Here is a 12762-nt window from a genome sequence, read left to right as displayed (position 1 = left end):
CCGCCCTGCAGGACAGAGATCTGCCTGGTGGAGAGTGGTGTCCCTGTGGACTGTTAAAGGTGGGTGGGGCTCCCACCAGTACTGCTCCAGGGGCCACCCCCACTCGTCCTCAAGATCTGGCTCTGCCTGCTCCTGTCTCCAGGCGAGTCTTCCTGACCCGTGAGGTTAGACCAAGCTTCCTGTCATAGACTCATGTCACTCACAGCTGTTTTCCTTCCTAACAATTATTCCAGCTGCCAAGATATTATCTGTGCAATAATTGCTTAAGTCTAACACCTCGCAAAGCTGCAGGCTTCATGAGGGTGGGGACGGTGCCTGATTCATTTTCAGTTTTCACCTCAGAGACGAATTTCATTCTTGGCATGTGGTAGGTTTTCAATAAATAGTTGTTGAACAAATGAATGGATATGGTAGGAAAAGAATGGGTGATGGGGTCACACAGCTCTGGATTCACCGTTTTCTTTCTGGATGACATTTAACAAATGAACCTTTCTGGTCCTTAGTTTTCTCTCCCCAGACAGTGGGGATAGTAAAATTCGTGTTGCAGATGTGAGGAGATAGTGCACCCTGCACGGAGCAGCTGCTCAATGAGTGCTAACCTTTTCTTCCTCTGCCTGGGAGCTGTGAAGCTCTCCTTGTCCTTAGCACATTTCCTAAAGCAGGACTTGGAGTTTCATCTGCCGCTTCTTCCATTGGCTCCTCAAACCACCTCAGCCTGGCCCCTCCCTCATCCTTCCCTGAGGCCCCTCTCCAACTCTGGGTCTGTGGTGACCAATACAGGATTGGATGATTGATCGAGAATGCTTTGGGTGCGGACATTTCAGCACCAATGACATTAAGCCATTATGGCATTCTGCCCCAAAGACCTCTTTCAGGCCTTAACTCCTCACTTCTCAACTTCCCCAATCTCCACCCTGGCATCTGGAACATCTCCTCCTGCTTCTTGGACTGGCCCTTGAACCCCCTGCCTCGACTTCTTTTCCATCGCCAATCTCCCTAGTTTTTCCTCTTATCGTCTCTCCTTACTTTTAACTCTCCCCCAATGAAACGTCTCCACCCACAGGCCTTGGGTTATTCCTCAAGTGTTTGCCTCCCACATCTGCGTCTCCGGCCCAGATCTGCCCCCTGAGCATCAGAACTGTCCACTCACGTATTCACCACTGGATTGCAACAGAGGCTTCAGAAGAAAACCGTCTAAAATCAAACTCTTCACATTCCTTCCCCAAAGCCCTGTGCCTCCCATGTGCCCCTTTTGGTTATTGGTTTCATCAGCCTCAGTCGCCAGAACTTGAGAACCTTTCTCCCCCTTTCCTCCCACTTTTGTATCACAGTGTGACCATCAGAGTAAATCTTTGAATCAGAAGTCCAGCCTCATGTCACCCCCTGACACCCCCTGCTCAGACCTCTCCAGTCTCCCTTCTGAGGCCCCGACAGTGACCTCCACGCGTGGTGTTCAGGCTCCAGCCAGAGTCTTTCCTTCCACATCACTCACTTGACACCCCAGGTTCGAGTGGCAGTCGGGTTTCATCTTGCACGTCAACTCCGATTCATGCAGTTTGGCCAAAGCTCTGCCCAGGGGCCCCAGTGGGAAAGGCTGAGTCCCCCCATCACCCATGGGGCAGGACCAGGGAGCAGCGGCAATCCGGCTGCTCTCACTGCCCACCCTTCCAGCACCACGGCCTGCTGGGGTCCCCAAACCAGCCCCACGCTTCCCCACCTCTTTGTTCCTCTCATATAAGCCGCTACCTCTAAAAGCCTTTCTTCAGCTTCTAAGTCCAACTTAGTTTTCCTTCAAGGTTTGACTGAAAGGACATTTCTCCCCGAAACCTTCCCCAGCTTTAATGCAGTGTGGCTTCCCACGGTCTGAAAGCGTTTTGTTGGCACCTTTCCATCTGGCAATACTAATGGAACCGTCAGAATGGGGCAGAATGTCATCTAACTGTCAACCAGCTAAATCACAAGCCTCTAGAAGGTGCTTTTGCTGGGTTGTGTGTTTCTCCCCGCGGCTCTCAGGGGCCTCCCATGGCTGTTTGGACAACTGCTAAGCCTCTCAAGGCCATAGGGTCACAGGTGTCCCAGGCCACCTGGGCATGCACATTCTCGGGGGTCTCTCTGACAGACACCACAAGGGGACTCGGCCAGAGGCTGGGTGGCTGGCCTTGGCCATCACACATCTGGACAGAGACACATCACACTCCCACGTCTGGTAAACGCAGGCCCATCTCGGGTGGACTCAGTAAATGTGTAACTCAGCCATGTACCAGCTCGTTCTGTTCAGCAGCAAAGTATGCATCGATCATCCTGACCTCCTGGCAGTAGTCCCAGCGTGACAGTCCCTCTGGCGTCCGTCCCCCAGTCAGCCCTGGCTGCCTGAGGCCCCACCCCCATTGGTGATATAACCCCCTCTCCAGCTTGGGCACAGGACAGTCTGGGAACGGCTCCATCCCCACCCCTCAGATATAAATAGGGCCTCAGTGGACCAGCCAGAGGAAGAGGCCACCCTTCTCGTGGGGACTGAAGCAGAAGGTAAGCTGGGAACCCCTCTCCATACCACCCTTCCCAGCCCCTGCCCCCTCCTTTCTGTCTCTAGGCAGCTGAGTTGTCTGCTGGGCTTAGAAGGCCAGGGGTGCTCTATGGGAAGGGGGAGAAGGGCTGCTGGAAAGCGGTGGCTAAAGGGCACCCAGGAGCCAGAAGTCAGGGGACAGTGGTGACCTACCTTTGCCGCAGGGGACCTTACCACTGAAGCCTCAGAAGATTCCGCTCGCCTCCCATCGGGCCAGATGTCCAGCCCTGGACTGTCTTCCCTTTGGCCCCCTGGGTCCTTCCAGGGGAGCTACACGTCCTCAGCAGCAGGCAGGGTGGCTGGGTCCTCACGCTCCCTCTGAGCAGGGCTGGGTCCTCCTGGAAGCAGAGTCATGGTGGCCAAGAGCCCACTGAATCCTTCTTCAGTCAGAAGGGGCCGTGAAGCCGGCTGTGCAGGCAGTGGGGCTGGGGGGAGGGGCAGGCTCTGGGTCCCCCCAGGATGCAGGTGAGGGGTGGCACACATTTCCGCGGGGCAGTGCGTCTCTGGTCCTGGGTGCAAGGCCTGGATCTGTGCAGTCAAGGTCATCACTGTCCCTGAGCCTCAGTTTGCTCATCTATAAGATGGGACAAATAACCATGCCTGGCCTCCCTTGCTCATGGATGGTGGTGTAAATTAAGAGAGCTAATGCAACGTGAAAATGCTTTCTAAAATTTCAGATAAATGAAAATTCACATTCTTATTATTTTGTTCAAGAGGTAATATAAATCGGTGCTTCAGTGGGCAGGCAGCAGCTTCGGGGGTCTGGGTTTAAATCCTAGCTCTGTCTCTTACTAGCTGTGTGACCTTGAGCAAGTCACTGAACCTCTCTGTTCCTTTGTACAACAGCACTGACAAATTCATTTAACAACTACTTATCAAGTAGCTAGTAGGTCCCAGGCATTTTTAGGAGAACAAAACAGCTAAAAGCCTGCTTTCATAAGGTTTGCATTCACATGGGAGGAGATAGGCAATGAACACTAACTATAATAAACAGACAGACAAATAAAATGAATACACGATCCAGAGTGTTCCAAGGTGATCCAGGGCTATGGGAAAAGTAGCGTAGGGAAGGATAAATGGGCTCAGAGTGCCAGGCATCGGGGGACAGTTGCAGTGTGGAACATGGTGTCAGGGATGCCTCAGCGGGAAGGGTTGTTGTGAAGATTAGGTGAGCTGCTACATGACAAGCCTGGAATCGTGCCTGGCAATAAGCATCATGTGTTAGCTGCCACCCTCACCATTTTCTTTACGCCACTGAGCCACGGGCAGGAGGGACCCCGAGAATGAGAGGCTGGTGAGAGGGAGCCCAAGGAGGGTGAGGTAGGCGGGCGGCAAACCCACCCTTGTGGGAGCGCTCACCGCCCTGCACTGCTGGCTTGTTCTCAGGCCCCGCTGTGTGCTGACTGAGAGCCAGCCGGGCGGCAGCTGACCACAGCTGAGAGCAAACAGCAGCCCTGCCTTGAAAACGATCCATGAGATTGCTTCACCTGACTGCCTGTGCCCTGCGGTGGGGCTGAGTGGAGCGGGGCTTGTTTACCTGCACGGCCCACACCTGGGCCGGTGGGTGCCTGTTTCTGCAGGCTCCCCAGCTCTCAGTCCCACAGCTTTCCCCTGATGACTCTGCCCTGACTGGACCTTTTACATGAGGCCTGTGTAGACAGAAAGGGACATTCCCACTATTATAAAAGTTATACAAAACAAAAAATCAAAACCCAGCCCCAAATAAAACCTTACGAAAGCACACCTCAGCCCGTAATCACATAAATGTATTCTGTGGAGTGAGTTCATTTCTTTTCACTGAAATGTGTAGACGTGGATGGATTTCTCCTGGCCTAGATGGCTGCAGGGACTCGTAGAACCACTGAACTGGCGAGAGAGCACTTAATCACCTTTCTCCCTTCATAAAACATTTCAGGTACGAGGAAGCGAGCTCCCCCATCGGAGATGACTCCTGCCAGCACGAGCCTGAGGGCCGCCCTCCTTTGTCTCCTGGCCTGCGCTGGCCTGGCTGCTGGAGACCGGGTGTACATACACCCCTTCCACCTGCTGGTCTACAGCAAGAGCAGCTGTGACCAGCTGGAGAAGCCCACGGCAGAGACACCCAAGGACCCGACCTTCACACCTGCCCCGATTCAGGCCAAGACGTCCCCAGTGGACGAGGAGGCCCTGTGGAGACAGCTGGTGCTGGCCGCGCAGAAGCTCGACAGTGAAGACAAGACGAGGGCGGCCGTGCTGGGGATGCTGGTCAACTTCATGGGCTTCCGCATGTATAAGACGCTGAGCGAGACGTGGAGCACGGCCACAGGCGCCGTGCTGTCCCCACCGGCTCTTTTTGGCACCCTGGCCTCCTTCTACCTGGGAGCCTTGGACCCCACGGCCAAGGGACTGCAGGCGTTCCTGGGCGTGCCCGGGGAGGACCAGAGCTGTACCTCCCGGCTGGATGGTCACAAGGTCCTCTCTACCCTGCAGGCCATCCAGGGCCTGCTGGTGGCCCAGGGTGGAGCGAGCGGCCAGCCCAAACTGCTCCTGTCCACGGTGGTGGGTCTGTTCACAGCCCCCGGCCTGCGCCTGAAGCAACCGTTTGTGCAGGGCCTGGCTCCCTTCGCCCCCGTCACCATCCCGCGCTCTCTAGACTTGTCCACGGACCCAGATCTCGCTGCGGAGAAGATCGCCAGGTTCATGCAGGCTGTGACGGGGTGGAAAATGAACAGCCCCCCGACGGGAGTCAGCCCAGACAGCACCCTGCTCTTCCACACCTACGTCCACTTCCAAGGTAAGGCCAGCCCTCCAGGTGGGCTCTGCCCCCAGGCCAGTGCCAAAGGGCAGCAGTTCTCTGTGTCCAGGAACTTAGTGCCCACCGTCTCAGCTGGGCAGAGCCAGGCCTCGGGGGTGGGCATGGTGGCAGACGTGAGGGAGTGCCTGGAGACCACCCTCCAGGAGGACAGGAGCCGCTGCTCCCTGGGCTCCTTGGGTGAGTGTTGGCTGGGCTTTGCCTCCCCACCTGCTGCCCGCTGTATGCAGCTACTCTGCTGCATGTTTGCAGTCTCATCCTGTAATCCCATGATGCAGTGAAGAGGTTTTACTGTCTTTATTACCTGTAAAGAAATAGAGACTCAGAAAAACAAAGTGACTTGCTCAGGATGGCCCAGCCTCAAGTGGGGGTCCTGGGATCCAAACCTGCATCTCCTGGCTCCGCAGCCCAGCTCCACGCTCAGATGGGCTGGGTTACTATCTCTTGAGAAGGTCACTATCCCCTGTAAATACAACCAATTTGTTTGCTTAAATCATTTTCATGTTGGGAGGGTTATTACCCAGAAGTCCCTACTACACAGGTTGTTCATTCATTCAACAAACAATCATTGAGGATTTACTATACGCAGGACTCTGAATTGGGCCTCTCGGAGGGGTCAAGGAGGAAGACTGCACAGGCCGCCCCACAGGTTGTCAAAGTTCAACAGCGGACAGAGCCTGAGGGCAAATGCCTGGGCCACGGTGCTGCAGGCAAAAGTGCTCCACGTCCAGGAGGCTCAGGATGCTCGAAAGAGGGGCTCACTGGGGAGTGGACGGAAGACCTGGGGACAGCGAGGGGAGCAGGGCTTCGGGGAAGAGAAGCGACTGAGCCAAGGTTGCCACATCTAGACCAGGAGCGGCTTTGCTCGGCTCGAGTGAAGGATGAGAGACAGGGGCAGTGGGGGCAGAGCTGCAACAGTGGGACTTCGAATGTGCTGCTGGGAAGGTTGGAACCCTGTGGTGGCAGGTGTCCGAGTGCAGGTCGTCCTGGTGGCCTGCGCTGTGTGCATCGGAGGCGGGAGGGCCCTTGGAAGGTTTTACAGCAGTCCAGGCAACTCTCCAGGGAGCACACACTGAGGCAGTGGCCCTGAGACTGTGGGCTGGGGACGTTGGTGAGGTTCCGTTGAGATGTGCAACCTCCTGGGGAACAGAAAGCCAGTGGTTGAAAGGTAGCGCCGTGGAGAGAGGGGTTACAGTGCGTAGTCATTTTTTCACTCTGAGAAAATGCTGGAAGTCTGTAAACGGCACAGGGAGAGGACCAGGGTTGCTCAGTTCCCAGCACTGCAGCACCTGGGAGCAGAGAGCAGCACGGGCCATCCTGCCGTCCCTAAGAGGGGTCCGGGAGGAGAGCTCTCTGAGGAGGCTGTTTCCCCAGTGGCCAAGCCAGAGAGCCGCTGGTGTCAGAAAAGGGGCCTTACTTCAGGAAAGTGCCTGTCCCCATGACCCCATGTCGCAGACCTGCACAGGCAGAGGGGGAGACGTGGAGAAAGGCAAACCCCGCTCAGGACTGGACGGACGTCCCAGTGCACCCCAGGCCCACCATGGCCCAGCCTCTGACCTCGCTCCCTAACCAGCCCTGCCTCAGTTTCCGTCCGATGGACACGCACACCCTTTCTGCCCACCTCGACGTGTCCATCTATGAAATGAGCAGCTGTGTCATGAGCTCTAAGTCCCTTTCAGTACTAATGTCCGGTTACAATGGCTTCAGCACACAGCTGGGACTTGGGAGCCCCTGAGCTCTGGGCGCCCTTTGCCCAGCGCTGCAGTCACCCTGAGGCCGGGTGCTGGCCCTGGCAGGTTCCGCCACATCCGTTGACTTAACCTTGAGAGATTTACTTAACCTCCGCATGCAGACCATGCTTTTCAGATGAGCAGGGGGAGAGGGCAGCCCCTCGGTTCACATTCCAGCATCTGTTTGCCTTAGTTTGCTAGTAGAAAGAATTTAGTCCTTTTTACCTTCTAAACTGAAAAGCCTTCAGCCAGCGCCCAGGACCCACAGCTTCTTGGCCGCACCCCTTGCTCTAGCTGCTCTTGTCAACCAATAATGCCTCTGGGGATAAAGGACCAGGAGACGCGGGTCTGCTCCCCCTTCAGGACCCTGAGAAGGCTGAGCCGGCCCAGTCCCTTCACCAGGAGGCCTGCCCTTCCAGCTCCCCGACCCCTTCCCTCTGGAGACTTCTGATTCAGGGCTAAGGGATCCCCAAGACTTTTCAAGCCACCTCTACTCAGACTCCCAGTGCCAGGTGCCCAGGGGGCTGCTCTGTGACAGACTCAACCTCAACTTCAGCTTATATCCCAGAAACAGTTACAAAGTGGCCATTTCAAGGCAAGTGGGAGGGCTGCAGAGGGAGGCTGTGCAGCCATCAGGGCAGAGGTTTGGCGGCTGCCGGGAGAGCCTGCAAGTGACCGTGTCGTCAACAAGAGTTTGCTGACCTCCAGGACAGCCACGTCCCTGGCAGCTCACCTCTGTGACCACCTGCCCCAGCCAACTGCTGGGAGGGGCAGAGAGGGCTCGCAGCACAGAGGGTACCCAGACACCCCAGCTCGAGTCCACTGGTCACAGCAAGGTGATATGTCTGTCCCTAGCAGCAAGGGGTCCTAAGAAGTGTGGCCTTCTTTCCTGGAGGGGCATGCCCAGCTCTGGTTCTGACTGAGAGGGGACTGGAGGCTGGACCACAGTCTGTCACAGCTGGGGCTGTGCGCAGGTTGAAAGTGAGCCAGCACCGACAATGCTTAGGGCTGTGAAACGACGCCATGGATGTGTCATCGCGCGTGGACCCAGAGAACGTACCACCCCGAGTGGACTCTGGGCAACTGTGTGTCCATGTCAGCTCACCAGTGAACAGACCCCGCTTGCTCTGGGGGGTGGGGGTGTTCACAGAGAGGGGAGTTGGGAGTGGGTGTTTGGGGATCTCCCGGACTTTCCTCTTAATTTTGCTGTGAATCTAAAACTGCTCTAAAAAGTAAACTTTATTTTTAAAAGAGTAAGATGTGGGACCACAGTGTCTGCCCATCCAGTGACTGTCCCCTTGTGTCTCTGTCTGGGTCTCCAGGGCAAATGAAGGGCTTCTCCCTGCTCGCGGGGCTCCGGGAATTCTGGGTGGACAACACCACATCTGTATCCGTCCCCATGCTCTCGGGCACGGGCACCTTCCAGCACTGGAGCGACCTCCAGAACAACCTGTCCATGACCCGGGTGGACCTCAGCGAGAATGCCTGCCTGCTCCTGATCCAGCCCCACAGCCCCTCAGACCTGCGGGAGGTTGAAGCCCTCACCTTCCAGCATGACCTCCTGACGTGGACTAAGAAGCTGTCTCCCCAGTAGGGCTCCCAGGGAACCGCCCCTGGAGAGTGGGGAGCCACCCCTGGAGAGTGGGCAGCTGCCCCTAGGGGGTGGGGAGCCGCCCCTAGGGGGTGGGGAGCTGCCCCTGGAGAGTGGGGAGCCTCCCCTAGGGGGTGGGGAGCCGCCCCTAGGGGGTGGGGAGCTGCCCCTGGAGAGTGGGGAGCTGCCCCTGGAGAGTGGGGATCTGCCCCTGGAGAGTGGGGAGCTGCCCCTAGGGGGTGGGGAGCTGCCCCTGGAGAGTGGGGAGCTGCCCCTGGAGAGTGGGGATCTGCCCCTGGAGAGTGGGGAGCTGCCCCTAGGGGGTGGGGAGCCGCCCCTGGAGAGTGGGGATCTGCCCCTGGAGAGTGGGGCGCTGCCCCTAGGGGGTGGGGAGCCGCCCCTGGAGAGTGGGGAGCTGCTCCTGGAGAGTGGGGAGCTGCCCCTGGAGAGTGGGGAGCTGCCCCTAGGGGGTGGGGAGCCGCCCCTGGAGAGTGGGGAGCTGCTCCTGGAGAGTGGGGAGCCGCCCCTAGGGGGTGGGGAGCTGCCCCTGGAGAGTGGGGATCTACCCCTGGAGAGTGGGGAGCCACCCTTAGGGGGTGGGGAGCCGCCCCTGGAGAGTGGGGAGCTGCCCCTAGGGGGTGGGGAGCCGCCCCTGGAGAGTGGGGAGCTGCCCCTGGAAAGTGGGGAGCCATCCCTGGAGAGTGGGGAGCCGCCCCTACGGGGTGGGGAGCTGCCCCTGGAGAGTGGGATGGGGGGCACAGGTGCTGGTGTGGGAGCCCTGTCATGGGTGGGGCTGAGGCTTGTGAGCCCTGTCATGGGTGGGGCAGAAGGCTTGTGTCCATCTGTCCATCAGCCCAGTGCTTGGTCTGTCAGCTCTTCTGGGTGGGGCTGAGCTGCTTCTCCCTGGACTTAGCTTTACTTCTGATTTGGAGTGTGGGGACCCAGATATGCACACAACCTGCTGCATTCCAAGATGTCCCCCAAGGGTTGGACACCTCTGAGATACCTGGGGGGCTTTCTTGGGGAACTGCCCTGGACCCTAGAGCCCCCTGGTTTGCCGCCCGTGTGCTCCTCTTCCCGACTGTGATGGGAATAACGCAGTTTCCTCCCTGGGCATGAGATGCGACTCCATGCCAGGCGCAGGGCAGGGCGTCCAGATCTGTACTAAGGGGCACAGATGGCCTCCTTAGCTCAGCTCTTTTTAAAAATTTTTTTCATTGTGGTAAGTAACCGTTTTTTAAGGGTGCACAGCTCTACGGCATTAAGCAATTCCTCACTGCTGAGCGGCCGTCATCACTTTTGTCTCCAGCATTTGCCCTTGTGTCACTGGCGTATTTCACTGAGCATCATGTCCTCCAGGTCCATCCACGTGGTAGCCGGTGTGAGAGTGTCCTTCCTTGTTAAGCCTAAATAGCAGTGCGTGGATGGAATGCATTTTGCTTGTCCATTCATCCATCAATGGGCACTTGGGTCACCTCCACATTTTGGCTACTGTAAGTAGTATGGCTGTGGGCACGGTGTGCTGTCAGCTCTTGTAAGGGTTTGGTGTGTCCCTGGGGACACGTGTGGGTTCTCAGGACCCTGAAAGGGCAGTGCTTCCAGTGACGTGCGCGGCGCAGAGGCTAACACTGGGCTGTCCTCCTACCTCTCTCCCTCCCTGGGTTTCTGTGTCAGGAACCGATGGTGGCCAGTTCGTCCCGATGCATTGTTTTAGAAAGCAGCATTTTAAATAATGCAAGTCACACACCTCCCACACAGCCCAGCCAACTACACCAGCCTGGAGAGGTGACGACCCAGGTGGTCGCCCAGAGCGTGTGCTGCTAACTGCTGTGCGTCCTCCTCACAGGGCATGAAGTGCGTGTTGAAGCTTTCCCAAGACAGCCTAGCTGGCTGAGGGTCAAGGTCCCCTCTCGCACAGCACGTGCATCTGGCTCCCCAGGTCTTCGGCCAATGCTCTCTGTGTGGCCCAGTCCTCGCGGTGGGAGCGAGCTGAGGCTTCCTAACTGTGGCTCATGTCCCCAGGGCCATCCGCCTGACCATGCCCCAGCTGGTGCTGCGAGGCTCCTACGACCTGCAGGAACTGCTGGCCCAGGCCAAGCTGCCCACCCTGCTGGGCGCCGAGGCGAACCTGGGCAAAATCAGCGATGCCAACCTCAGCGTCGGACAGGTACCGTGTGGCCTGTGCCATTGGTTCTGTGTGCTTGTGGGTAGGAGGCATAGATGGGAGGGACACAGAGGAAGCTTCCGGCACGTGGGGTATAAGGCAGGAAGGCAAGGAGGGCATGGCCCCGTGGGTGTGCAGCCAGAGTAGGAGGAAAGCGACAGGAGCTCTGAGGCTTTCCAGAGACAGTGGAGAGCAGCAAACCCCTCCCCGCCCCGTCCTCTGGCTCTGCCCAGCCTGGCCCAGCCTCGGGCCCTCTGCAGGTCCTAAAGCAGGGTCAGGACTCAGCCAGGAGAGGAAGTGCCCCCACCCTGGGGCCGGCCCTACCACACAGCTACTGGCTTCAGAGAAATGCCCACAGTGGACAGACTGTCTGCTGTCAAGGGACCACGTACCTCAGCAATGAGAAGGGGCCTGGGTGCTCTGCGCTGGAGAGAAATGGGGTCACTCCCAGTCCTGGCCTCAGACACCACTGGGGGGGAGGGGGCGCGTGCTAAGTGAGGCCACTCAGAGGCCACTGCAGGGGGCAGCCAGGTGCATGGTGGAGCCGGTGGGTCTGAGGGACTGTGAGTGAGGGCTGTCATCGAGGGCCAGCCGCACCCCATCCCCGCCTCCCCTTCACAGGTGCTCAACAGCATCCTGTTTGAACTGAAAGCCGATGAGGGGCTGCAGCCCAGAGAGGCCGCCCGGCAGCCGGCTGGACCTGAGGCCTTGGAGGTGACCCTCAACAGCCCGTTCCTGTTTGCCGTTTGTGAGCGAGACTCCACTGCCCTCCACTTCCTGGGCCGTGTGGACAGCCCACTGAGCGTGGAGTAGGCCGGCCCCATGGGTGCGGCCGCAGCACACGGCATCACCCATTTGTCACCACTGTCTCCCACTTGTTCTTCAGATGAGGAGCGGGAAGGAAGCGGTTCTCCTGGGTCAGCGGGGCTGTGTATAATGAGAGGTAGAAGCCGGCCTCGGGGGCCATGCGGCGCGCTAAGGGCCAGCCGTTAGCACAGGACGACTGTTCTGGAAAGAGTTTGCATGGACAGTGTGTCTGTGAAACCAAAAATTGTTTCCTTTTTAATTGAGAGCAGACATTGGGTTTTAAATTAAAATACACACTTTTCATTGCCCTGGGTTTATATTTAGCTTATTGAATGTGAACTTGTCAGCTGCATGCAATCCCCACCACCTCGGAGTTTTTCCTGCTTTCTCACTTTTTCTTTCCCATGATACTTGTGATTTTTGAAAAACACTAGAATCTGGATGTATGTTAGGATGTAATAAATATCATGTCTGATTATCCTGTGTTATTAATAAATGTCTTGCAACAAAAACCAAAAAGAAAAATTCTATTTCACTTAGCAGCAAAACAGGTAACACCACCGTGCCGCAGATGGTGCACACAGAGTGCTTTCCAGGTCTTAGAGACAAATGTGGACAGTGCTTCGTGGAGCGCAGGCCATCACTCAGCCAGCATTTGGAGAAGCTGGAGGTGATGTGTTTCTCTGGACACTTCCACTCCTAAGCAGCAGTGACTTTGTCGGACAGGTGCGGGTGGGGGATGCCCAGTGTCCCCCTGTACCTGGCAAGGAGTGGGCAGACGGGCACTTACTCACTTGAGGACACAGGGTAACGCTGCCACTCACACGCCCAGGAGTGGGAGGTAGAAAAAGAAATCCTCACACTTGCACACTTTTTCCCACAGGTTGAGTGTCCCTGCCTGTCCCCCTCTGGGGCCCCAGCAGGCTCAGGCTGCTGAGATGCAGAGGGCACTTGCTCCTTCCCTCCCTCCCTCCCTCCCATAAGTAGGGGACAACAGGGAGGGACTGGGAGGCAGCGTGGGAGTGGGGATGGGCGCTGTAGAGCTGGGAGTGCTTTCCCTTCGTGGTTTCATGGGCTTGCAGGCCACAGTGTCCTGCTGTCATGGTGCCCAGGCCT

At 57.4% G+C, this 12762-nt stretch overlaps 1 protein-coding gene across 1 annotated transcript; it reads left to right on the top strand.

The window, feature by feature from the left end:
- The first annotated feature begins 2390 nt into the window (after positions 1–2390).
- Positions 2391–12124, top strand: AGT (angiotensinogen). Its single transcript, XM_019757375.2, has 5 exons — positions 2391–2526; positions 4479–5336; positions 8407–8674; positions 10698–10842; positions 11461–12124. Exons 2-5 carry the CDS (start codon positions 4508–4510, stop codon positions 11650–11652), a joined length of 1434 nt encoding a protein of 477 aa, XP_019612934.2. The 5' UTR covers positions 2391–2526; positions 4479–4507; the 3' UTR covers positions 11653–12124.
- Positions 12125–12762: the final 638 nt, after the last annotated feature.

The sequence above is a fragment of the Rhinolophus sinicus genome, linkage group LG12 (assembly GCF_036562045.2).
Source record: "Rhinolophus sinicus isolate RSC01 linkage group LG12, ASM3656204v1, whole genome shotgun sequence".
Lineage (NCBI taxonomy): Eukaryota > Metazoa > Chordata > Mammalia > Chiroptera > Rhinolophidae > Rhinolophus > Rhinolophus sinicus.
This window is presented reverse-complemented; position numbering and strand designations above follow the sequence as displayed.

Bases quoted from the DNA above. Each gene is read 5' to 3' on its own strand.
- AGT (XM_019757375.2), top strand. From the start codon at position 4,508: ATGACTCCTGCCAGCACGAGCCTGAGGGCCGCCCTCCTTTGTCTCCTG. The intron at 8,675-10,697 runs GTAGGGCTCCCA...TCATGTCCCCAG, and splicing joins ACTAAGAAGCTGTCTCCCCA to GGCCATCCGCCTGACCATGC. The intron at 10,843-11,460 runs GTACCGTGTGGC...TCCCCTTCACAG, and splicing joins CCAACCTCAGCGTCGGACAG to GTGCTCAACAGCATCCTGTT.